This window comes from Gavia stellata, chromosome 9 (genome assembly GCF_030936135.1).
Source record: "Gavia stellata isolate bGavSte3 chromosome 9, bGavSte3.hap2, whole genome shotgun sequence".
Lineage (NCBI taxonomy): Eukaryota > Metazoa > Chordata > Aves > Gaviiformes > Gaviidae > Gavia > Gavia stellata.
In genome coordinates, this window is record NC_082602.1 from 10,271,991 (window position 1) to 10,297,164 (window position 25,174).

General features: G+C 38.1%; 1 protein-coding gene across 1 annotated transcript; it reads left to right on the forward strand.

The window, feature by feature from the left end:
• On the forward strand, positions 1-24,370 carry OPN4 (opsin 4). The gene is given in 12 exon segments (XM_009807781.2): positions 1-27; positions 7,704-7,846; positions 9,787-9,920; positions 11,068-11,271; positions 13,145-13,316; positions 14,203-14,367; positions 17,507-17,614; positions 18,768-18,948; positions 22,072-22,218; positions 22,755-22,823; positions 23,278-23,316; positions 24,179-24,370. Coding segments are annotated over 12 exon segments (1,581 nt in total).
• Positions 24,371-25,174: the final 804 nt, after the last annotated feature.

The following is a 25,174-nucleotide window of genomic DNA, read 5'->3' on the forward strand; positions in this document are numbered from 1 at the left end:
ATGGACCTGCCTCTTAGAGCCCCAACAGTAAGTGTTTTCTGTCACTAGAAGCTGTAGCAAGTAGTTCTGCTGGCAAAGCTGGCATTTATAGAACTATAAATGGCCATTTAAGGTGCATGTACACGTTTAATTCTGTAATGCAATAATGAACAACATAATGAAAACTTAAAAATCTTCTTTTTATTCCTTTAACTATTTATTTACTGCAGAAAGGACTGTAGAAGCAGTGTTTTTCAGAAGTTACATGGGCAGAAGACAGGGAGGAATGTCTAATGGCAAAGTACACCAAATATGTTGCAAACTGTCAAAACAACATGTTCTTGTGCATTAAACAGCTGTTTAGCAGTTCAGACACAATGCTCTCTTGTGTTATTATTCAATATGGAAATCCCCGTCATTTCTGTAATAGTCTGTAAGTGCAGTGGAATGCTTATGTAAATGTTAAAGAGTTGTTATTTGCAGTTACCCAAGAGAGCTGTTCAGAAGGTTTTCCCAGGTAAGTTCTATCAAAAGCTCTTTCTCAGTTGTGAAATGTTAAAAGAAAGAAAATTTCCTTAGAAGTGTGAAGGTGAGAATCTGTTGTGATGACACTTCAGGATGGAATTTATTTGGGCATTCTAAAAATATTCTCCATCTCACCCCATAAGCCCAAAGGAGTTCAGAAGTATTCTTCCTGGTTGTGTATCTCAGTATACTATTAGGACTACAAAGTTTTGTTCACCTGCTGTTTATATGAAAGTCTGTTTAAAAGTAAAGAATAAAAAAATTACCCAAGCTAATTTTTAAAGTTTTTAAAATCTGAAATTCAGCTTAAAATCTTCATGGGGTCACACCAGGTATTTTGGCATGGCCCACAGAACACAACGGACACTTAAAAATTGTGTGCAAGTTTCAAACACTCCAAAAGTTCTTATGCGTATAAGATGTTGGATTGGGTGTTTCAGTTTGATCTTACCTTATAATGAAGGATCAGTAAATATTTCATTATTTGCGTAGTGAAAATGCAGTCTGTTTATTTATTTTTTTAATAAAACCTGGATGTATGCAGTGTATTACAGGAAAATAAACAGAGAAGTGTCCTGAGCCAAGGTGTTTACAAACTAAATTAGATGGATAACATATGAAAGAGGATAGCAGAACATAGCAGGGAGGGAGAAGAAGAACTGGAAAGCGCATGGCAAAATGGAAAAGGATGCTGGGAACAGAGTGATTTACATTGGAAAATTAAAAATGGATTTTTTCCTTATTCTGCTGAAAGAGGTAACTAGCTGTCCATTTCCTCTCCCTAGGTTAAGTGACTGTATTTTCAAACTTTTGCATTTTAATTTGGCACAAAGATTGGTTTAAGAGACTTTCAGGATTGAAAGTAATATGTGTTGCTTGTGGTTGAGATTAAATCCGGAAGACAGGATACAAAATCTGCTATCCAAATTGCTCAACAGGACAAACATCATCTAAGGAAAGCCCTGCTGCCTACTGGAAAGAGGGCTTAGCAGTTGGTGTCACCCTGCTGAAACCATAATTGAGGTGGGATTACACTCCTCTTTGTGCTGCCTATCATCACAGAGCAAGTGCCTACAGAGGCAAGCTTAGAAATCAGAGCAAGGAACTGTGAAGAAAAATAAGTGCTATCAGTTGTTGGAGGCCTCTTGTAGGTAGGCAGTACAAACACTGCACCTAGAAACCCTAGGAAATTAGTGTTTCTCTTCTGATGATTTTTCTAAACTATAAGATTTTTTTATAATGTAAAAGGCCTAACCCTACCATTGGTTGTGTAAGTTATACTGTGTAAATAAGTGGCTTCATTACCTGTGTTTGTAGGAAAATTAAGAACAAAGAAACCTAACTCATTGCTAAAGTCAATGTGGGACTGTTCAAATCCCCAGATGGCCTTATGAGGATTTCTTCTTTCCCTATAAGTATAAACTAAACCTTGCTTTATACTCTGGCCATTGGGAGAATATGAGGAGTGGGCTATATCAAGTTTGATTCATATTCAGTACAAGTATTTACATGCATGGCCTTGCTCCTACCATCATCACTGTTAACTTTAGTAGGACTTCAGTAATCAACACCTGCAAGTGAACTGTAGTTAGGTGGCATGATTTTTTTCTTACTCTGAAAAAGAACAGATTTTTTTTCCCCCAACAATAGTTGAACTGCATTCTTTGCATGTTGTCCTTTCTTCACTTACACACAAATATTTTTCTCATGCTATGGGGGTGGAGGGTTGGACTTTCAAAAATGGTGTGTCTTCTACTAGAATTTATTCAGAGGTGAGCTGGTTTGTTGTTTTTTTAATCAATTATGAAATAACTGTTTAGAAAACCTTCTCTTTAGGAAAATGTGTATAATAAACAAATTGCCAAGACAGAATAGATGCAGGCATCAAATATTCCTGGGTTTTATATCAGATCTGGACTTCCTTCTAACCTGAGCAAATCACTTTGGAATCGTGGTTTTGTCTTGGACTGCAAAGGAATTCCTTTATCCTTTTAACTCTCTTAAGACCAGTGTCTTGTAGGGTCTTGACAAAGTTAATGGTGAAATACAAGTTCTGCCCTACACTGATGTTCTCTGTGACTGATTAATTTTTACCCCTTCTTTGCTTGCACCAAGCCTTAGCAGAAGGGACTGTGCGCTGCTCTCCTCCCGAAGAAGCGGGCTGGCTCCTCAGATTGGCCCTCCAGGAAGGATTCTGCCTCCTTTGTAACCAGCTGTGGCAGGAGGCCATAAAGAATAACAAGGCTCCATATTGTGCTGCAGCCTCCACGGACAAGGCCAGAACAGAAAGAATTTAGGCATATTTATCTATCAAACATCTCCTTTTCTCCAAATTCCCAAAAAGCATCTCAAGTTTCCAAGTCTCAGTCAAGTTTACTGAATGATTACTGAAAACACAGTCAGTTCTGTTTTAGCTTTTTTGTTGGAGGCAGTAGACAAGCATTCCTTTAGGGAGAACAATGAGTATTTTAAGAAGGCAGACTATTAAACCTAACTGTTTCCCTCTATTCTAGTGTTTCCACAAGGACACACTTAAACCTTGTCACTGACTCTACTGAGGCAAACGATAGAGTAGGATTTAGAAAAGGGTTATACATATATATGGAGCATAAAAATATCCTCCACTAAGATTATCCTTTCAAAGGGATAATAACCCTGTTTTTAGGGTACAAACCAACTGCTAAGTGTCTATACTGAAAATGAAATTCCCACATCACTGTTCATTATGCATGTTTCACAGCTCTGTGAAACACCCAGTCAAGGCTGAAGGCAGGCTAGTGTTTTGCCAAGAATGCTGGTCTGAATTAGTGCGGCACTTCCCACATTCCTCGCCACACCAAAGTTAGCCATCTGATTCTGCAAAACAATAGTGTAAGTAAATAATAAACAACATGCCTATCAGAGATTAAAAACACAAATTCTTTTACAGTTCTAGCAAAAGGTCAGTTTTCATATACACCCAAACAATATTATAAAACCTGCTTTTAATGTTGACTAAAGTGCCATCCTTGGCTAGAAGATAGGTTCTCCAACTGACCTGCGGTACTTACTGTGAAGAAATTTTGTTACATTACAGTTACTACCTTGACGTCCTCCACAGCTTCCATTGCTTTCTCAAGCAATGCTTGCTTGAGAAATGTGCAATATATATATTGACTGACTGTCAGGAAGTGGGTGCTTCCCAGTGAATTGTTTCCTACAGAATTAAGACGGATCTAAGCCACACACAGCACAGTAGCCCTGTGGGTATACTGGCACCCAGTGGTCCAGAGCCTCAGGTACAAGCATCTTTTATTTGTTGACTCAGGAAAGCTGTAGTCCATTGTCCATCCACTGGAAAATGTCCAACCTCTTAGCTTCCAGTTCAGTTTCTTTGGCATTTGGTAAGGTTTTGAACCATGTTACATTAAATAAACTGTTGTCATGTCACTTGGAAGAGAAATAACAAAGTGCTGGTTTTGCCTGTTCATTTTTCTTATCTTCATTACGAGGTGTTTATAGAAAGAAGGCTGAACAGAAAAACATGCAAGGCAACAATGCTATGTATTATCAATGCAATTACAGTAGTTGTTCAGAGTATTCTCAAAGGACAATTGCTACAGTGGGGATGGCAACAGTGGGAATTTTATTCTCCCCTGACAACCAAGTACTCATACCGTGGGGTGACAACAGAAGACAGAGACTACACAAGGCTAATCTGCTGGAGAAACTGAATAGAGAAAAGCTTTGGGAATTGTCTGGTTTCTTGATTATCCTGCTGACCTGATTTCCTCAAGCACTATCTTTTTCTCCCTGTCCTTTCTTTTGACATATAATTCCCTTAGAACATCTAGAGCTGAACTTGATACAGGCACATGTTTTCATCTTCTAGTAAGGAAGCTGTATGTATGCAACTTAGTGACAAATTTGAAGTGCTTAGGCCTGATCTAATGCCTTGTCAGTCAACTACTGCCTTTCTTCAACTTAAAGAAGCTTTGAATCAGATCTGTATTTCCAATAAAACCAGAGGAAATTACTTTCTTTAATAATTGTCTTTTTCCTCTTAGAGAACAGCCAGAGTTGTACCCTGTGGTAAAAATTGAAGGCCTACAGGAAGTCCACACTAAAATGTGAATTTATTCCTCTTTGCCACAGACCTTTTCTTTGCCCATGTATTTAGTGTTATTTATGTCCTATCACTGCTCCACTATAAATATTATTCCTTTATTTTTTTCACACTTGACATTTTTATTGACTCTGAACTTGTTTCATTCCTGAATAAGTAATTTTAAAGTCTTCTACTGTCCCTTAAATAACCTTTCTTCTCTTGTGATTTCTCTGTGTGTTTATATTTATCTTTTACATTTTTCCTTGTCCTTAGTCCTCCACAGATTTAATTCAAATTAAAACCATTTTAATCTGTTCTTTGTAGCCAAAACAAGCTCCTTTAGCTGCTTTATTTCTGTTACCTTGATCCAGTTCTGATTAAATGGATAGCTACAGGGAAAAACATCAGAAATCTCCATTCCATTAATAATCATCATTAACTCTCTGTAGGACAGCAGTTAAAAAATGTTCTAGCCATAAGGCTAAGGAGAAAGAAAAAGAAAAACAAACCAAAGAACACCTGATCTCATTTATTTAAAACAGTTTTATCTCAGACTCTCCCTCCCCACTTGCTATTAGCATGGGATTTTTTTGTTATTTTACTGGCAGTGTGTTAAGCACAGCAATTTCTGCCTAGGCAAGATGCCCATTGATGTTGATGATGTGATGCCAACTTACACTTTGCTGCAGGAACCCGAACAATAAATGTCATGATACTGTCATTCAGTTAGTGTATCAACCTTAACATTTTGCTCCAATTATAATAACAGCCAGAGCTACATTTTTTCTCTCTAAGATCAGAGTATTTGTCCAGTACTTCATTGCTGCTAATGTAGAAACCCAGGGAGCGCGCTCTACTTGTTGAGGGACAGATCTTCAGCACACAAGTAAAGACAATCTCTTCCAGAATTCCAGACACTCCTGGGGTTCACCTCTGGCTACTGGCACATTGGTTTTAAATACACACTGTCTCTAACAACTTCAGCCCGATCTCACAGATGTATTCAGAAGTAATGTCTGCCTTTATTGTCTGAAAACGCCCATTTCCTTTGATAACTGGGGTGTTGCCAAAGGCATTTCTGAGTTGCACTCTAACAGCGAATGCCAATTACTAGCACAGCTGTAGCACAAAAGGGAGAACTTCATATCTACCTCTGTGCACTTTACTCCTTTCCTACCAGAAACCTTCCTTTTCCTGGGAAGGAATGACTGCATATGGCAGCTGTACCACCACCTCCCAGTACTTGTGATTGGAAAGAACATATCCAGCCCCATAGCATTATTTAAGCTTGGCACAGGCATAGACCTTGGTACAGGCAATTCCCTTGTCCTGGATCCTAGGCCACAGCCAGGTTGACAGTATTCACAGTAGGCAGGCTACAAAGAATTCAAAATATTTCCTGATCTTTTATCAACCCTGGTGTGATTCTCATAGCTCAGTAGCTGAGGAATTCCATGGCTGCAGCTTGCAGGCTTGAGCTATAAGCACTGGTCATGGCACGCCATTCCAGAGTGAGTGATGAGAAAAGCCTGGCTATGAAGACAGGATCTGTCCATGCAGATGAATGAAGATGGGGCTTGGTATTTTTTGTGACTACATTAGCTGGCTGGAGCTGATGCCAAGGCACGTTTAGAACAGTAGCAGTTGCACAGAGGTGAGTGTTTAAGTCTCCTTGCCTGACCTTATATCAAAAGGCAGCAGAACAGTGATGGTTTAGACAGCTGTTCTTCCCTCCTCTTCAATTTCTGTCAAGTCATCCTGCTTCCTGGGTGCAGCCTTATTGTTTGCTTCATTACTCATCTGGGGTCACTTGGCCTAAAATGTGTTTGTGGCTCCTGATACTTAACTAAATTTTTTTTTAAATTATTTAAAATGCTGTGGTCTTCAGACTTGAATTTTGCTATGAGTTATTAAGACACAAATGCTTTCATCAAGTGCTTTATCACATACTTCACAGAAACCAAAATACCTTTGGGGCCTTCACTACAAGAAAGACACTGCGGTGCTGGAGCATGTCCAGAGAAGGGCAACAAAGCTGGTGAAGGGTCTAGAGCACAAGCCTTGTGAGGCGCGGCTGAGAGAACTGGCGTTGTTTAGCATGGAGAAGAGGAGGCTGAGGGGAGACCTTATCGCTCTCTACAACTACCTGAAGGAGGTTGTGGAGAGGTGGGTGTTGGTCTCTTCTCCCAAGTGACAAGCAATAGGACAAGAGGAAATGGCCTCAAGTTGCACCAGGGAGGTTTATACTGGATATTAGGAAAAATTTCTTGACTGAAAGGGTTGTCAGACACTGGAACAGGCTGCCCAGGGGGGTGGTTTAAAAGACGTATAGATGAGGTGCTTAGGGACATGGTTTAGTGGTGGACTTGGCAGGGTTAGGTTAACGGTTGGACTTGATGATCTTCAAGGTCTTTTCCAACCCAAACTATTCTATGATTCTATGATTCAGTGCAGAGCGAAAACAGAACTGGTATGGAAACCAGGCATAAGGTATAAAGTATTCATGTTTTAGTTTTTCTGATCCTTAATTTAGTTTCCAAAAGACTCTTGTTCAATGCTGCCAGGCTTTTGGTAACTAAGTCTTGAGGGCAGCTAGCAATTCAGTGTTATTCAGTGGGAGAAATGAAATAGCCATATTACTAAAGGAATAAATGCATGTTTATCCATAGAAGCCAGCAATGTCAGAGGACAACAGAAATCATACTTCATAGGTACAGAAACTTCCCTGAAATGAAAACTACAGAAAACATACATGTTGTTAGGTACTGCATTACTTGATGTCAGATGCAATAAAAAGGGTCCCTTCCTGCCTCTCTTTTTCTCTTCTATACCCTTATCTTCCTTTTGGGAGAGAATAGATTGCTTTTCTTCACCAATATTGTAAATCAACAATAAACATATGAACTGCCCTTTGACCTTTGCACTGCTGATGGCATATTAATCCCCTGAAGATGATCAACAGTAAATGTAATTTGAAAGCAGTTAGCTTATTCTGACTTTTTTTGCTTGCTGTCTTTTTGCATTCTTGACCATTTCCTCTTCTAAAGAAGCACATGCCAGCTTATTCAGTCAAGTCTGACAATATACGTATGACCTCTCATTTACTCCACAGAAGATGACAATGCAAGACATTCCTGGTGCCTTTCCTACAGTGGATGTCCCAGACCATGCCCATTATGCAATTGGAGCAGTCATTCTTATAGTGGGGATCACAGGAACGCTGGGTAATTTCCTGGTCATCTATGCTTTCTGCAGGTATCTTTCTTTTGGATTTTTTCTAAATACTCAAATTTATGAACTTTAACAGTACCTTGACTGTGCTCTGCAAATGCAGCACAGGCATACTATCAGACTACTATGCAGACATAGTAAAATGCACCAAGAGACATTGCTGCAGGAAAAAAAGTGGCAACCTGCCATTTCCCTCCGACTTCTTCCCATTAACCATAGCCAGAGCAAAATTGTTAGCAAAATTGCAAAGAATCACACAGATATGCCAAGCAATAGAAAAGCAGCCAAAGCAGAAACCTTCCAGTGAATTTTTTTCTACTGGCTGAACTGTGTCTGCAGTGGACCAATGGGATGTTTTGCACCTGTGTCTCTGACATATCCTCTCTATTTTAGAGGTTTCCTTCCTCCTGCTGCTTACTACTCAGTTTCTTTTCCCCCTCTGTTCCTTACTGGCCATGTCTCTTGTTTTCACATTTTCTAACAATTGGCTTATTTGCTTTTAACTAAAGCCACATTCCAACTTTTATATCTGAAGGAAATTGGATCTCTGACAACAATGTGATATTTTCACCATTCCTGTTCACTCATCCTGTTTCTGTTTTGTCATACTGGGGCAGAGCATTGACATGATGTTGAGGCCAGTAAGCTTCTACTTCATGATTGGTCTTTAGGCACTACTGTAATAAACCAAATAACAGCAATTACATGATAATTTGGCTGTGTTAACTTAAATCACTGGAGTGTGGACGAAAGCAGTTTGGGTCTCAAGCCTATATTTATGTGGTACATTAAACGGTAGGTTTCAGTATGTGCATTCAGAGTAGATACCAACACTTAAGTGTGAATGACACGGGCTTCAGACCAGAAAAGGTGTTGGCATGCAGACCGGATATGTGAGGATGAAGTACATGAGCTAGCTTAGCTGTTTGGCTGGTCCCGTACAGGAAATCCAGTCCTGGCCGTTGCAGTTCCACTGGAGGACACAGCTTGTCTTCATTTGAAGATGTTATGAAGACAGAAAGGGATACTGATAGCAAAGTAACAAGTACATCAGAAGTTCGGAGAGCACATCAGATGCCTACAAAGCAGTCTCAAGTAATTGCAAACTGTATGACAGCCAGCTGCCTGAAACAGAAATATGTTCAGTAACTTTGCAGACTACTGAACAAATACAAGCGGCCCATAAGTATCTACTAATAATATCTCCTAGCTCCTAAATTGACAGATAGGGGACAGTAGACCTAGTGGTTGATTCTGGATCAGTGCAAAGAACTCATCGTATACTCAGGTATTTTTCAATTGTGTTTAAGACTGAAAATTTGAGAAAGGAGCTAAAAAGTTACACTGAGCCCCAAACTGAGGAACTCTCAGTTGAACTTCTATGTGTACCCTTTAAAACACTGTACTATAATACTATGAATAACATATGCAGGTAGGATACACTGAAGGCTGGCTATTGCTCTCTTTAAAGTCAGTGTCTGGGCCAGTGAAATGAGTGTCATAGAGAAGAATTGATGTAAAACAAAATGCTTGATATGGTACATAGTGAGCTTGCTTAATCCCTGTATTTGGAAGTCACTGTTGATCTTATCAGCAGTGGAAAATACACTCCCCTCCCCCTGCTTAACACGACCCAGATCCAGCAAATCCATAGAGTACATCAACTTTAATTTCCTGTTAATCATGGACATGCAGTGCACTGGGTCAGAATATTTAAAGAACAATATGATTTATCCCCATCACTGAGCTGGTTATCAAAATAATCCTCTAATGTGCCCAGGAGTATAAATGTGTAAAACTGAGCCTTGCTTATGTGCTGTTATGAGGGAAATGAGAAGCGCTCTGCCCTAGCTTGCTATGTAGTGTGCCTTGGTATTTGTGAAGCTGCCAAGGCTCACAGGAAAGAGTAATAACATAATTAACAGTGCAGCAGTGTTTAGCAACATTCCTTCTGATCTTTGTAGGAGTAGGAGCCTTCAGACTCCAGCCAACGTATTCATCATCAATCTAGCTATTAGTGACTTCCTGATGTCCATTACACAGTGTCCAGTTTTTTTCACCAACAGCCTCCACAAACGCTGGATTTTTGGTGAGAAAGGTTTGTATATATTCTTTCTAAGAAATCACTATGTTCTTATTGGGAGTTAATCTACTGTTTCCTTATCCTCAGGTACACTTGCAATGTTGAGAACATTTCTTCATTGTTTCAATGTTGACACAAATGTTTCTTTGAACATTTATGTCTGTGTGCAATAAATACATTCCCACCATGGAACGAAAAATTGCTTATATGAGATACAACGGTGACATTGGCAACGTAAGGCACAGGACTAGTCTACTTGCCAGCATTCTTCCCCAGTCATCTCATAACTTAGTTACTGGCAGAGTCCTATGACAAAGAAGCACCACCCCCCAACACACCAGATTAATAGCTCTTCTAAATAACCTGCTCTGGGACTTGCACCTGGCAAAGCGAGGCAAGAAAGCCTGGCAAAAATGAGTTTTCACAACAGAAATATTAACTGAACGTTTCCTGTGCAGTAAGAAAATGCGGAATGAAGGTGCTTTCATTCTTCCTCTATAACTGTAGTAAGAGGAAGACTAGTCTTTGCCTCTTGAACAGATATTGACGAGAGGAAGGTCAGAGAAGTAATGTTGCTATTTTGATCTGTGATGACCAAAAGCACATTTTTTTTATTTCCATGAAGTGTTCAATTGCATACATGTTAAAATATAAAACCAAACCCCTGCTTCTAATCATTAGGTTGTTTGAATAATTAAAATCACTCATTAATATATTTATAGTCTGCATATTTACTCCAGTTATGCTGACCTTGAGAGATAAATGGTTCCATGATATCAAAGTAGTTATAACCCATTGTTAAGCAAAGCAGCTGTTTCTATGGGAGCTGCAGTAAAACTGGAGTTAAACAAGAGATTAACGGACTGCTGAAATGATCCCACTAGAAACATCAGAAATCAATGAGTGAAAATATGTTAAGTGTCACTGTCTTCAGCAATTCAAGCAAACAAAATCTTTGAAGTTTATCTCCATGGATAATGTAATTAACAAGACAGACAGCGGCTTTACAGATAGCATTACAACTGCAGGAAAACTAAAGTTCCATTGCTTTACAAATTCCAGAAGACATGAGTTCACAAGAAACACAGACTTGAACTCTCCCAGAAATTAATTAGCATGGGTGGATTAATTTCACTGCTACTTCTGTTATCTTCATTGAAAGGCTGTGAGCTGTATGCCTTCTGCGGAGCTCTTTTTGGCATTACGTCTATGATCACTTTGATGGTGATTGCCTTGGACAGATATTTTGTCATCACAAAACCTCTGGCTTCAGTTGGAGTGACATCTAAGAAGGTGGCCCTAATAATCCTGGTAGGAGTCTGGCTGTACTCTTTGGCTTGGAGCCTCCCACCCTTCTTTGGATGGAGTAAGTGAAATGGAATAAAAGTTTTTTTCCCTCACAGCATTGGATTAAAGACTGGTTACAAGTATAGAAGAGGGTTGAATTAATGGCTTGCATATTAGGCTTGAATAAATCAGTTTCAAGAAAACTGATAAAATATGTACTGGAACTGAAGATCTCTAATCAAAAGAAAAAAAATCCAGTATGTATTACAGCATATTATATGACAATGGCACTTTTCCTAAGGTCATTACTCACTGAATAAAGAACAGTAGATAAAATCAAGGCAATAAATTTATGAAGGATGCACCTACCTATTATCCCATACCTTCTTCTGTTGAACCAAATTCAACAATATGAAAGTGAAATAAATGTATTTGTGTTTTTTCTGCTTTTTTCCTCCCCAAAGGTGCTGTGTAAGATAGCAGTGTCAATCTGACTTTCTTTATTCACATAAAAGAGGAATACAGTCTGAGTATTTTCCGCAAGTACATCTTCAGTAAGTCTTGACTGTGTTCTAGGTGGGCAAATTGCACTAGGTGTTGGTTACATTCTCCATTCAGCCCTTGGTATATCTTCACTAAGGCTTCCAATAAGGATGACATTTAGTAATAACTAACTACTTTGTTTTTGTAAATATGATTTTTATGCCTGTAATTTGGAACACACATACAGCATCTCAATCCTTGCAACGTGTAACAAAGAGAGTTTCTGTTGTTCTTCCTCATTTGAATCCACCTCACTACCATGAATTTGTTTCCTACGAGTTGCCAGTTTCAGTCAGTAATTTAGAATGAACTCATCATTCAAAACCCCAGCCCACTATTGTGCTCCCTAATTCCAGAAGAGAATGTGTCAGCTCAGCTGAGGTGAGAACATAGCAATGTTTGACTTTCCCAAAGGATGCTGCAACCAACTCAGTTACTGAGTAGAATTTCAGCAGATTTTTGTTATTGTCTTGTTGTTGTCATTCTGGTCCCCCATAAACATGAAGCATGTTTAAGCAGGCAAACTGCAGCACTGGGAGAAGCAGCCTTTAGTTGAATGAGGAGCTGTTAGTACAACAAAATGACAATATAGTCTTAGATTCTAGATCCTTAATTGGAGAAGGTGGAATAATTGCTTGAAGGGTGTTGTTATCTTGTAATTAGATTCTAATAGTACCCACAGTACTAACTCTCATATGGTAATTAGATGCATCTGAGCACATCTGGTGCAGTATTTTTAAGAGTTCAACAGAAAATATCACTGTAAACAGTAAAAATTAAAAAGCAAAGGTAAAAAGACATTGCCATTGACAATTTCTTTACTTAACAGTTTGACACAGTTTCTTTAAGGAGATTATATTTTATTTCAGGCAGAATATTATGTATGTATGATTTTTTTTACTTGTACTCAAATTTACTTCACGGCAAAATTAATTTGATCTGCACAACAAATCTCTCTCCTTTGCACAGTAAATTTCTCTTATCTTCACAGACTTAAAAAAGTGGTAGCTATCGCAATCAGTTTCATTTCACTCCTTGGGAAGACAGCAATTTGACAGGAAATGGAGATATTTAAAAACAACAAGGGTCTGATCCAAGATCCACTGAAGTATTTGGAGAGATGCCCTTTGACTACTTTGAGCTTTAAACAATATTCAAGAACTGAAACAAAATTATTCAGTTTTCTGATCTGAAGCCTTAGACTGCTAAACATAAATACAATAGGGCAACAGAGTAAAAGAAAATAAAAAGAGGTGCTTTAAATGAAGAATCGTGTATCCTTTTAACCTCTTTTTCCCTCTAAGAGAATAGGACTATATTCCATGTTATTCTGAGTATCTTTCTCTAACTTCTGCACTCAGAATAAGAATCACTTCATGGCTTATGCCTTCTCCTGTCCTTCTTTCTAGGTGCATATGTTCCCGAGGGTCTGCTGACTTCCTGTTCATGGGACTATATGACTTTCACACCATCAGTCCGCGCCTACACAATGCTGCTTTTTTGCTTCGTCTTTTTCATTCCTTTGATTGCTATCATATACAGCTATGTCTTTATATTTGAGGCTATCAAGAAAGCCAACAAGTAAGTAGCCAATAGTGTTAAGTTTTTATCCTTCTGTTTACATGACTGCTTATTTTCTTAAAACAAAGACTAAGAGAAGAAAATTGGGAAGTTTTTCACTTATAATTCATATGCATGACTGAGACAGGAAACCAGACAAGAATTCTGTCAGTAGTCAACATGGTAAGAAGTACAATCCTTAGAAGGGCCATTCCTGAATTTAAGCCAGAGCTGTTCAGTATATTGTCTAACAATGCAGAAAAAGGTATGAGTAGCAGCAAGAGAAATCTGAAGGATGAGAAAGGACTACAGAGATTAACCAAGCAAAAGAAATACTAAAGGGACATCAGAGACACCTAACAAGAGTGTATCAACAACTGTTCAACAGAAAAATTGATGGAATTAAACAACAAATTCCATGTTTGACAAAGAGTGAAAAAGAGGTAAAACCTTTAATCACAGGTCTCTGAAACAAAAACTATTATTGTAAAAATAAAGGCCAATGTCTGCCACTACATTTGTAATGTGTAGATATCAGCATAGGTAGTCACATAGCTCAGAAATACAGAGTAAGTGTAAGGTACCAAAATCGGACCTAGGTGAGCAAAGACTTCTCTAACTATATTTTATATAGCGTTGTTCAATTGGCTTGAATACCTGATTTATGTGGAAATTCTTTTGGTACTGGACTATTTTCTCCACTGAAGCACATGTGATTTTTGCCATTGATTAGCGCAACAAAACTGCATTGAATTGTGAAGGACCAGTCACATACATACATTAACACATCAAAAGTGCATGACTTTTAGAATAAACTAGCATAAGAGTAATTGTTGCCCCATTTTATGAAGCTATTTGCTCAATTCCCTACTTCCTTTTTTTGCTGTTGTATGCTTATTTCCCCTAGGTCTGTTCAGACATTTGGATGCAAACATGGAAATAAAGAGTTCCAGAAACAGTATCAGAGGATGAAAAATGAGTGGAAGATGGCCAAAATTGCACTGATTGTCATCTTGCTTTATGTCATTTCCTGGTCACCATACTCTGTTGTCGCTCTAGTAGCTTTTGCTGGGTAATTATGAATGTATCAGCAAAGGAATATTCAGTGAAAGCAAAAGGTGTGAAATTGTAAGAGAGATGAAAGTCAAAGCTACCTGTCAAGTTTAATGCCTGAAGTGTATCCAAATCATTCACATATTTAGGAGTGACATTTAACAAATGAGGCACATGCTGACTGTGATTTTTTCTTAGTTTGAATTAAAAAATAAGCAAAACAAAAAGCAAAAATGAAAAGAAAATGGGAAGGTTATTACTGGAAACATAACATTGCAGTGCTGATGATTTCTGAATGCAGATTCTTTATACTAGGATATTTGAACTATCTGAACTTTATTTAGCACCAAAATTCTAAATAAGGGGCCCAAAAATATCCACCATGGAGTTGATTCTCTTTTCTTTCTCCACTTCTTTTACTTATAAAAGTCCATTCATTTTCTTGTGTTACATCAAACTGCTGAAATTCCTTACATGTATAAGCAAGTTCAAAATTAGTAATACTTGCATTGGGGAGCTTTTTGATGCTGGATATAAAAGATCTTAAATATGAATCACCTAAGCATGTCCTTCATCTATTTAATTGTCAGCATTTTATACAGTAATTCAACAAAAGCATGATACTATTAATAGAGTTTCTGTACATAGCTTGACACCAGACTATAGTTGATACAATCCAGGTACAAGTAACGGATTGGGAGTCAGGATGCCTTGTGTCTATGTGGATGTTTCTACCATGTTAACATGTGAATTTTCCTTTGTAAAATGGCTGTGACTATCTGCTTTAGAATGTCTTACCAGCTGCAAATCCTCAACTGGAAGACTGCTATGACAGTACAAAAAACCTTCTATTTGTATTTTTCAAGTCAGAAACAAAAGGTAGGTTTTCCTAAAATTGACACACAGGATAAATTTACTTTTGATGGACCAATTTGGGAGGCAGGGGTGATTTTTGTTGCACACCTAAGGAAGAGGCCACTGCAGGGCCTCTTCTAAAACATAGCTTAGGAAGGCAGCTTTCTAAACATAGCACTTCTAAAATCTTAACGCTTAAGAAGAAAAAATGTGAAGAGGAGAGGATTCTTTCCCTTTGTATCCAGAAGGGCAATTCCAAGCAGCAGCAGAGGAAGAGCAAGAAGACAAAGAAATGCAGCACAGCTACCTTGCAGCACTACTTGCTCTAAGATACCTCAAAAAAAAAAAAAAAAAAAAAAAAAGTAGATGCTTTAAGCTAAGCATTTTAGCTATGTAGAACTGTCAGGCTGTCCCATACTATTCAGCATCTACTTCAGGATGATCAACTGCCTGCTGAACTTGATTTCTAGCCCATGTCTCATGCTGACAAAAATCTGAACAAATAGACAATTTTATAACTCTACAGCACGTCACAAATGAGCATTTGCAAATTTTGCTCATGAAGACATCTGGTGAGGAACACAGCTTCATTCAGCTTTTTTTCCATTTCTGAACTATGCCTTTTAGGGAGTCCTGGGATTTTTCAGAGATTAATAGACCAAGCCTGGAGGCCTTCTATGGACTCTTATTACAACAAACTCAGACAAAATCACTGCATGCCACGTATGGGAGGCAGACATGGAGTCTGTGGCTATAGCCTTGGACTAAAGACAACTCATCTGACAGAGCAATAACATACACAAAATGAAGGAAGAACCTTAATTCCTTTAGAAAATATTTTGTATGGGGAATACTGAGCTAGCACACAGTCATGCTCACTAATATTGTTGTCTGGGAATGGTTGTCTTAAACAAAAGCCTTTGTCACTGTTTTTTTCTGTTAGCTGAACTCTCCATCAGTCTTACCAAAGCACTACCTCTCTCATCTCAGGTTCAAAACCTCCATTTCAGCAAGGTCAAACTGTTGTGTGTTCTCCAGACTCTGTGAAGAATTACACTTCTAACCAATGCTTTAAAAGTATGATTAGGAGAAACCATGTTAAAAATTGTATATGGAGAACATGCTTATCAGAGACAAGCCTTAAATTAGAGGTGAAATGGCATCTCAACGTTCAGGTGGCTGACAACTGCCTGTATTACTATTGGCAGACCATTTCCACCTCAACACAGAGCATAAATATTCCCATAGTATGATGAAAAATTTCTTCACCAGAAAGATGAGCTGCCACCTACTTATGCAATCCTTTTTGTTGTGTGTTTGCATCACTCATGAGAGAGACCTTCTTCTGAGAGAGGATTGAGAGGAAAACCTGTTTTCTCCCATCATATTATAGGAATGCAAGGCTAATTGAAAGATGGAACTTAGACTGCCTTCTCAGGAAGAAAAGCAGTGATAAAGAAAAGATGTTATCCTTGGGAGGAAAGACTGACTTACTGGGCCATTTCACTTAGAACTCTTTCTACCAATGCAGGAAGTGGTCTTCATAGCCTCTAAGCAGGTCTATGGAGAATTTGCCTGGTAGAAACTGCCTATGAAATGTTATTGTTATTTTGGTCTGAGCTGTTTTATTGACTTTATTCTGACCAAAACCTTATGGGCTACTCCAAGCTATCTTCAAAAATTAACTGGCTGATAGCAGCATGGCCGATAGATATCAATCATAATTCTTTTATCCTTTAGAGTCACGTCACCTGCACATATGCATGGTCACAGTAACACATGAGCGTAACATATGACACCTGAAAATACTTTCCCTTCACTGTTTAGATCAGAAAAACATTTCCCCTTCACTTTTTAGTTCAGGTCAGGCAAAAAATAAAGTTTGAATAGGAAAATAGATTTATTAGTCATCTTTCCCTATAATGCCTTATTCTACACACCTATTTTATTACTCAGCAAGTATATCTGCTGAGTTTGGAGCAGACTGATGAATGCACATTCACTTATTGAAGGCTGTCTTTGTCCCTAGGGTAAACAACATGGGAATTGCCACCATCCTGAGTCATAGTAGTGAAGAGCCCCAAGACAAGCTGCAAGAAAACCATGTTTCTTAGAAATGCAGTTAGGTTGGTGTTGATCTTTACAGGCAAAGGATGTAAAATTTGTTCTCTTACAATTTGGGTACAGAACTCCCCCCTTTTACTCTCTCTGGAGCACTAATAAAGCATTGTCTTGTCAGTATATATCTGCATAGACTACACGGAACTCAATACTAAATATATAATGCATTTGCATTACTCTAGGTATTCCCACGTCCTAACACCCTTCATGAACTCCGTACCAGCTGTGATTGCCAAAGCTTCTGTCATCCATAACCCCATCATTTATGCCATCAGCCACCCCAAATACAGGTAAGTTCACTCTTAAAAGCTTTATTTAATATAGCAAAGAAAATCAGACAGTAACTTTTACACTTTTAGGACTAGTACCTGAACTCTGCTTCACCTGCTCATTTTACCTCTGCAAGACAGCCTCGCCCTCCCCAAGAAAACTTCTCAATGCCATATAAATGTCAGTGGAATTTGTACTTGGAACAAATTACTATACAGATGGGAGTTAGAGATGTTTATGGATACTGATCTGTACTTACAGATTACATGATAAAAGACAGAGACCTTCCCACCTCAAAGGAAAGCACCATAAATTTTTTAACTGTCTTCATGAGAGATGCAGACATTTGTCAGTCTTGCAAATAGCAGTTTGTTAAATTAAGCAGGTCAGTGAGAGATGCAATTCAGTAAGTCAAACCACCTCTTCCCTATTTTGTGTGTCCTCCCCACCTTTCTTAAAGCTTTCATATTTCAGATAATATTTCTTCTGAGTTGTAACATCTAGGGGCGTTACCATATCAAGTTCAGATGCAGGCTGTGAGATCTGACGGATGGCAGTAAAGCCATATATAGGCTGTTGTTTCACCCTTTACAAAGACCTACTGGGGAACTGGATAGAGAAGAGGTGGGCATGAGTATCTAAGTAAGGAAGGCTGGGAGGAAGAGCGAAGCTAGGCAAAAGAGTTTCCTTACACTGCATATGAGAAAAGAAATACTGTGATATAACTGCACATTTTGTACAACTCTACAGATAGCCAGCACACAGATTTGTAAGAGAAAGCTAGAATAGCTGCTTAGGGGAAGATTAAAATAATTCATTACGTGGTACTTCTGCGAGGTTCAGTTTAAAGGGACAGAATTTTATTTTTGCCCTGATTAAACTGCAAGCAGATAAAACATAATTTTAATAGCTCCCTTCAGTTTGTAGAGTTATACTTTAATGCCCTTATCCCTGCCAAGCAATAAATTTGAGTTCTGCACAACACTGTGAATAAGTGATCTTGCAGGGTGATTGTATACGAGATATTGGATATCTGGAAAACTCTTTTTGTACCCAGTAATTTTCCAGTCCATGCAGCAGTAGTTCATCTCACTGAAGAAATACATTGTTTATGATGACTGAATTTTTGTGCTAACAGAAAAAATCTGACTGGTTCTACCTCTCATCCATTAGAACAGCCATTGCAACATATGTTCCTTGCCTTGGATCCCTGCTGAGAGTTCCGCCTAAAGACTCACGATCTTTCAGCAGTTACCCCTCCTGCAAATGAGCAACCGCAACCAGCCAGTCTTCTGAGCGAAGTGGGCTGCAGAAAGGAAAAAGGCGACTGTCTTCTCTCTCTAACAGTGAATCAGTAAGGGAGACACTTCCCATACATCCATTTTTAGTTGCAAAATAATTCATTTTCATATCGAGTCCTTCAAAGTGGTAGATTCTTTAGATTAAATGCATTATGGTGCTCACTACAAGAGCTCCAAAGAAAGCTGAGGACCCAGTGAAATAAAAGACAGACGGCTGAAGTGTAAAAGCAGAATGTGGATCTTTGTATTCTTGATGGTTTGTGACACTGAAGGAAGAGTGGAAAGATGGAACAACAGGAATTTTAGAAAGTAAGGGAAGCTTAGGGTCAGAGCACCCATGAAAGTGTGATCATACTTCTAGGATGTACTTGTCAGACCACAGATTTGGAGTCTGGACACACACAAAAAAGAAACTGGTGGTCACTAAATAATTCTCTAGCGAAAGCAAGGTTGTAATGAAACAGATGATGCTTTCTGAAAGTGAAGTGGGCTGTATTTGGAAACATATTAATCATCAGATTTAGACAAATCAGTAAATACATTACAGAATCATTCTCACAGAAGACCTCAACAACTTGCTTCTGCCAGTCTAACTGAAACCAAATGTTTTGCACAGCAGCTGGAAACAGGGCAAATATCTGGCATCTTAGGCTCCCTCTTGCAACCCAAAGTTACATTACTAACTAACTAACTAAGCACATTAGTTAGTTCATGGCAATTGTTTTAAATGAAATTTCCAAATATATGAAAAGACATAATTTTCGTGGTGATTCTTTTTCATAGTCAAGGTAATAATTGTATCTAATCCAGCCAAGCGCTGAATTTTGACAGTTGTTTTTAACAGTGACCTTTCAAATTCTTTGTACTCTATATTCTTTAGACTTCTCAGTCCAATTAAAATTAAATTCTTCTGGCTAGTAGCCACCATTCAGGTGGAAAGTTTTAAAACTGGCTAATAAAAGAGGAATATTTTTATATTGAATCTCTTAGACACTGAATCCTGATTCTTAAAAAAAACCAACAGATTCCTTCAGTAACACTGTGTCTTGTACTACTATCAGTGCTGGGGAAGGGGAACCATACAAACAATTCAACAATTCTTTTTGCTTAAGAAAGCAACTCTTAATACTCAAGGTAAAACAGTGGAATGGAGAATGAAAATGACCTAAAGTAAAAAATTCCAAGCAATTGGTATGCTTCAGTCTGGAATTTTCTATAAGCCTTGAGTAAGTCTGGATCTTGTTCAGAACAGTGATAAAGATTTTCTGACAAGAATATATGTTTCCTTTAACTATTTGACTTGACCATAGAATACTCTGATTTATTAGTACGTAATATCAGTTTAGCTGAAGTACAGAGCAGAAAGAAGGGCTCAAGTTTAAAACAAACAAACAAAATTGCTTCGATGCTCGTTGATAATTTATTTTGGGTTTTTTTGCACCATGTGTGGCTCAACTACGCTATAAGATTTCTAGACATACACTCACAATGCAAAAAGGCAGTACATATGCTGCCATGTATTTTATGTCAAGGCTGGTCATCAAACTGTAAGCCGATAAATTATCTTTATGCAATTTTTTTGTAATCCTGTGGATACAAAGATATTCTGCAGCTTGGAAAATGCTAAAGAAACAATTTCCAGTCAGTTCTTCGCAATGAAAAGGAGCCAAGCTCTGGAACAGATGCTCAGAAAATAAAGTTGCTTCCATTTAAAAATTCAGTCAAATGGGACTGTGAGCGCTAATACACTCTATGCATGGAATGGGAGGCACAGTATGCATTTTTTAAAATGTTGGGATCCAGAAAATAGCCTACCCCAATCCCTTGTGATTCAGAGGGAAAACATGTTTAGATGGTCCTCCTGGATATTTTGTTATGCTCTTCTAAAAAATCTTCCATGGAGACACTTCAGTCTGGAGACACTTCACTCTGTAGACTCATCTTCATCATTGCTTCCCCAATAGTTAGAAAGGTGCTTCTGAAACTACAATCCTGTCACTATTCCAAATTAAATTAATTTTTCCTCTCCTTCTTCTGTGTTCGTGTGTTCCTTCCCCAAAGTTACACAGAAAAAATGATCCTGATCCTCCTTAGAGCAATCAATCTGTTACGTATTAAAATTCTAATATAGCATCACTAATTGGGATTTTCTCTTAATAGTAACAGACTCATCAGGCCAATTTCTCCAGTTCCATCAAAGTTCATGTTTTTCTACACCTCTTATTTTTGTTTTCTTCCCTAGGGAAAGTTTATGAAAGTATCAATAACTGAAAGTATCAAATATTGAAAGTATCAATAATTACCTTGAGTATTTTCAAGCAATTCTATGCTCTTATCTGATGGAAGCTACATCCAAAGCACATAGATTGCTTATGAAAAACCCTTGCTGCATGAAAAAATTTAAGAAAGTGTAACACTCTGTTATGTTCCCCCATTTTAAGGCAAGGTACACTGTCAAACAGAAAGTAGACTGGTCTGCCATGAGCTGCTCATCACAAACCCTTTGTGATGGGTTATTCATCACTATTATGATCTATAGAATTCTGTGATTCTTCCTCATTGTAGTGAAAAGGCTGACAGAGTGAGGAAAAAGAACAGAATTTTTGACTTCCAGGAAATTCTGGTGGGTTGAGCTTTTTTTTCTTTGTATTTTTTTTTTTTTTTCCCATTAATTGGAACAAAGTTTATAAAATCAGGGCTCCTTCATGGAACAAAGTGTTTCTAAAGCAGTGATTCTGCAGCCCCCAGACATTTCCTTCTGTTTATTTCTGCTTCCACCCAAGCCACTTTGGCCCTAATTCCTCCAAACCTCTGTCCTTCCTAACTGGGTACTACTATGGAAACACTGTCTCCTCAGAGCTATGAGGTATATCAGAGAAGTTTCAGCAATAGGCTATAATGAAACACTACTTTGTTTGAAATTTTGCAGTGCATCTTGTGGAGGGAAAAAAAAAAAGTAAGCCAAATTTTAGACTCAACCGACTTGATAGTTTTGTTTGTACCTCTTATAAGCAAAGATTTTATGAAGTCATACATGGCATAACTTTTGTGAAATGTCTTTTATACAATGGCTGTCTCTTTTACAATTTCTGTCTTGGTAAAACTAAGTCTTATAGGGCAAATTACACAGAAGTCTAAGGAACCTAGTGTGATTGTTTTTGCTGTATTCATTTTAGGGCTGTACTGACACAGAAACTGATACCCCCAGTATGTTCTCCAGACTTGCTAGCAGACAGATTTCCTATGAAACAGGTAAAGACACAACTAGTGACATGAGAGCCAAACATAAACTGAAGCACCATGATTCTGAGATTTGTGAGAAGGTAATAGACTGCGTAATATCTAAATTCTCTGACAATTGGTAGGTTAACAAAACTGCACATTTTATCATAATTAATCATGAAGGTTCCTGCCAAGAAGATGGGGATAACCTATGAGTTAGCAAAATGAGTAATGACTTAGAAGCTGTAAAAGGTCATCAGCTTTTTATTTCCATCCTGGTTCATTATTCAGCTGTCTTTGCTGCATTTCTGACAAGCAATGGTGCTGTTTTGGTGAACTTAGTGTCAGAAGGTTATGTTGTCTTGTGCTTGGTTTTAAGTGTGTATTCACTAATATTTGTATTTCATTGTCCAAATTACTTGGTCAATGTTTCTGTTGTCTTGCCATTTGCTATCAAATGAACACATATGGTGAGAGGTAAAAACAAGGCTATCTTTAGCATATCAGTACTTTTCAGTCAGTCCTCTGCTGTCTCCTTTTTTTTTTCTTTTTCCTATACTTTGCATTTCACATATGTAACATATTGTGACATAGCTATATGTCATTTATGTCTTTCTTATCTGTGTTCATTTTTCAGACAGCTGTAGATGCTGATGACATATCCATGGTGGAATTGAATGTCACAGAGTACACCGCTACACCTACTGTAAGAATGATCATTTTAATATTTGGCATGGGTCTAACTAATGAAGGGAACAAAAACTAATGACAATCCTAGTCTCTGAGCACAAATTAAGTTATTTTTTGAGATGCAAAAATCACTTGATACTCCCAGCAGAATATAGAAAATATGACCACAAAGGGTAGATCATTGCTGAAACTAAGCAGGAGAACACGTGTACTACAGGGTTCTCCTTAAGTCCAACTTCTTCAGGGAACTTGAATATTTTCTTGAACTCAGTAGGTCCCCCGTTGACGTCTGTGATTTCCCTAGTGGAGCATGGAAGCATTAATTATGTGCCATCTTTATATGAATAATATACACAGTAAGCTGAGATAGCCATTCCGATGGCTGTACCTCTGAGACAACCATAGTCTGTGGCAAGTACTGCTGTAAAAAGTGGCATTGTTAACTATTTAATGTTCTCTGTTTTGGATAGCACCAAACATCTAAAAAATGCAACTTGGAGGAAATCAAGGTAAGTTTTTGAAACATGCCATATCACCTATTCAGTAAGATGTTGTGCTAGCGTCTATTTCTTCTTCCATGTAACAAAGCTATAGCATACTGATGAAATTTTTTGACATCTGCCATGAGTGAGTCAACTTGCCTTAATTCTTGACAGACAGGCAAATAAGAGAAAAGAGTGAAGAGAAGAGTGACAGGTGAAAAGAAGCCAGTTTCATCTTTGCAGTATTAACCGCAATGTAATATAAACATCTTAAAATACCTCTTTATTGTTAGCAGTGATCCTTATGAGTTATTGCTAGCCTCATCCTAACACTCTCATTTTTCAGTCCTGTGCAAGTGACAGCTAACACTGCTATTGTGAAAAAATGCTAATTAATCTTTCCCTGAATTCCTGTTTTCACTTCATTCTCTAGTTTGCTTCCCCCTTCAAACTATCCATGCTGTCATCACTACATTTTACATCACCTCTTGTCCCAATGAACCCAAACAGTCCCTCTTTATGGAGGGACTCCTTATTTCATAGACTGTCTGAGCATATTCACAGCACTTTTGCTCATAGTCAAATTGCTGTTGTTAGCCTGATCTTCCATCAAAGCAGACCAGCTCTTAAGTAGGAAATGCATAGGAAATGCAAAGTCTGTGCTTTAGTGCATTAACTTGTTTAACAGTTTTTTTTTTCTCATATGTTATTCATGAAACATTCAAAAAATGTTCAGATCTACTTTTTCCTCCATCCTTTGAGTTTGATTTTGAGTTAGTCATAGGGATTGGCTTATCTAAATATATGCCACTTTTTCATAAATGATGCAACCTGACCTCCTTGTAGATGTTTGTGTTTTCCATTTCTTTTAAATCCTTGCATCGTTTAGAGAGGTGAGAGCCTGAAAGGTATTGGACAAAGAAAAGGAGAGTCTCACCACAGACCATCTGCAGCCCAGATACCCAGCATTACAATAAAGTACAGCAATGTCCAAGGAGTAGAGCTGCCTTCCAGATACAACTCTGGTTTCCTGTACCCTAAGATCAATAGCCACAAGCAGAACAAGAAGTCAAACAGCTAAGTGAGTGGTGCAAGCTAGAATGTCACCTTATGTGACACTTCCAATACCTCTGGAACAACTATGGACCAGCTGAATCCAGAATACCTTCCTACATTGTTCTGAAATGCTCCTACGAAGACACAGCACAAGACAAGCAAGGATAAAAGCAAGGGGAATAAGCTTTTCAGCATCAGAACTCTCTCCAGTGGTTCACTTCTTGATCTGAGTCACATTGTAATTTTGTTATCTCTTCCTTATGCAGCTCATGAAACAATTTCTTCCACTTGGATTTTAATCTGCTCAGGTATGTTCCACCACTGCATGGATCTTACCTACAAGTCTCCTAGGATTAACTTGAGAGGAAAGGGAAGTATGAGATTCAAACCTGGCCTTTGTTCACTTAGTGTAGTTTAATTTCAAAGCTATTATTGAGCTAAAGCTGAGATTTGGGGAAAAATGTACATTACTTCCTGAAGATGGTTTCTTCATTATTGTGAATTTCCTCAATCAAATGAAAACTTAATCACAGAGTCAGTTCTCCCTTCTCTCATTAATGACTTCCCTCATTTTCTTCTATAATCCAATTGAAAGGCAATGCACTTGAGCAGTAATTTGAAGTCTCAGATCTTTATTTTAATTTCTGAGCTTCTGGGAGAAGAGAAAGGAATCACACTGAGGATGAGGCTATGGTCCTTTCCATACTTACCTTCTTTTCCAACAGTCACTTAAAAGACCAGTTTAACCCACTCTTAGCTAACCTCCCCAGAGACATTGGAAAGTATTAGGAAACTCCTTCCAACTTCCCTTTAGCAGGTTTCATGAGAA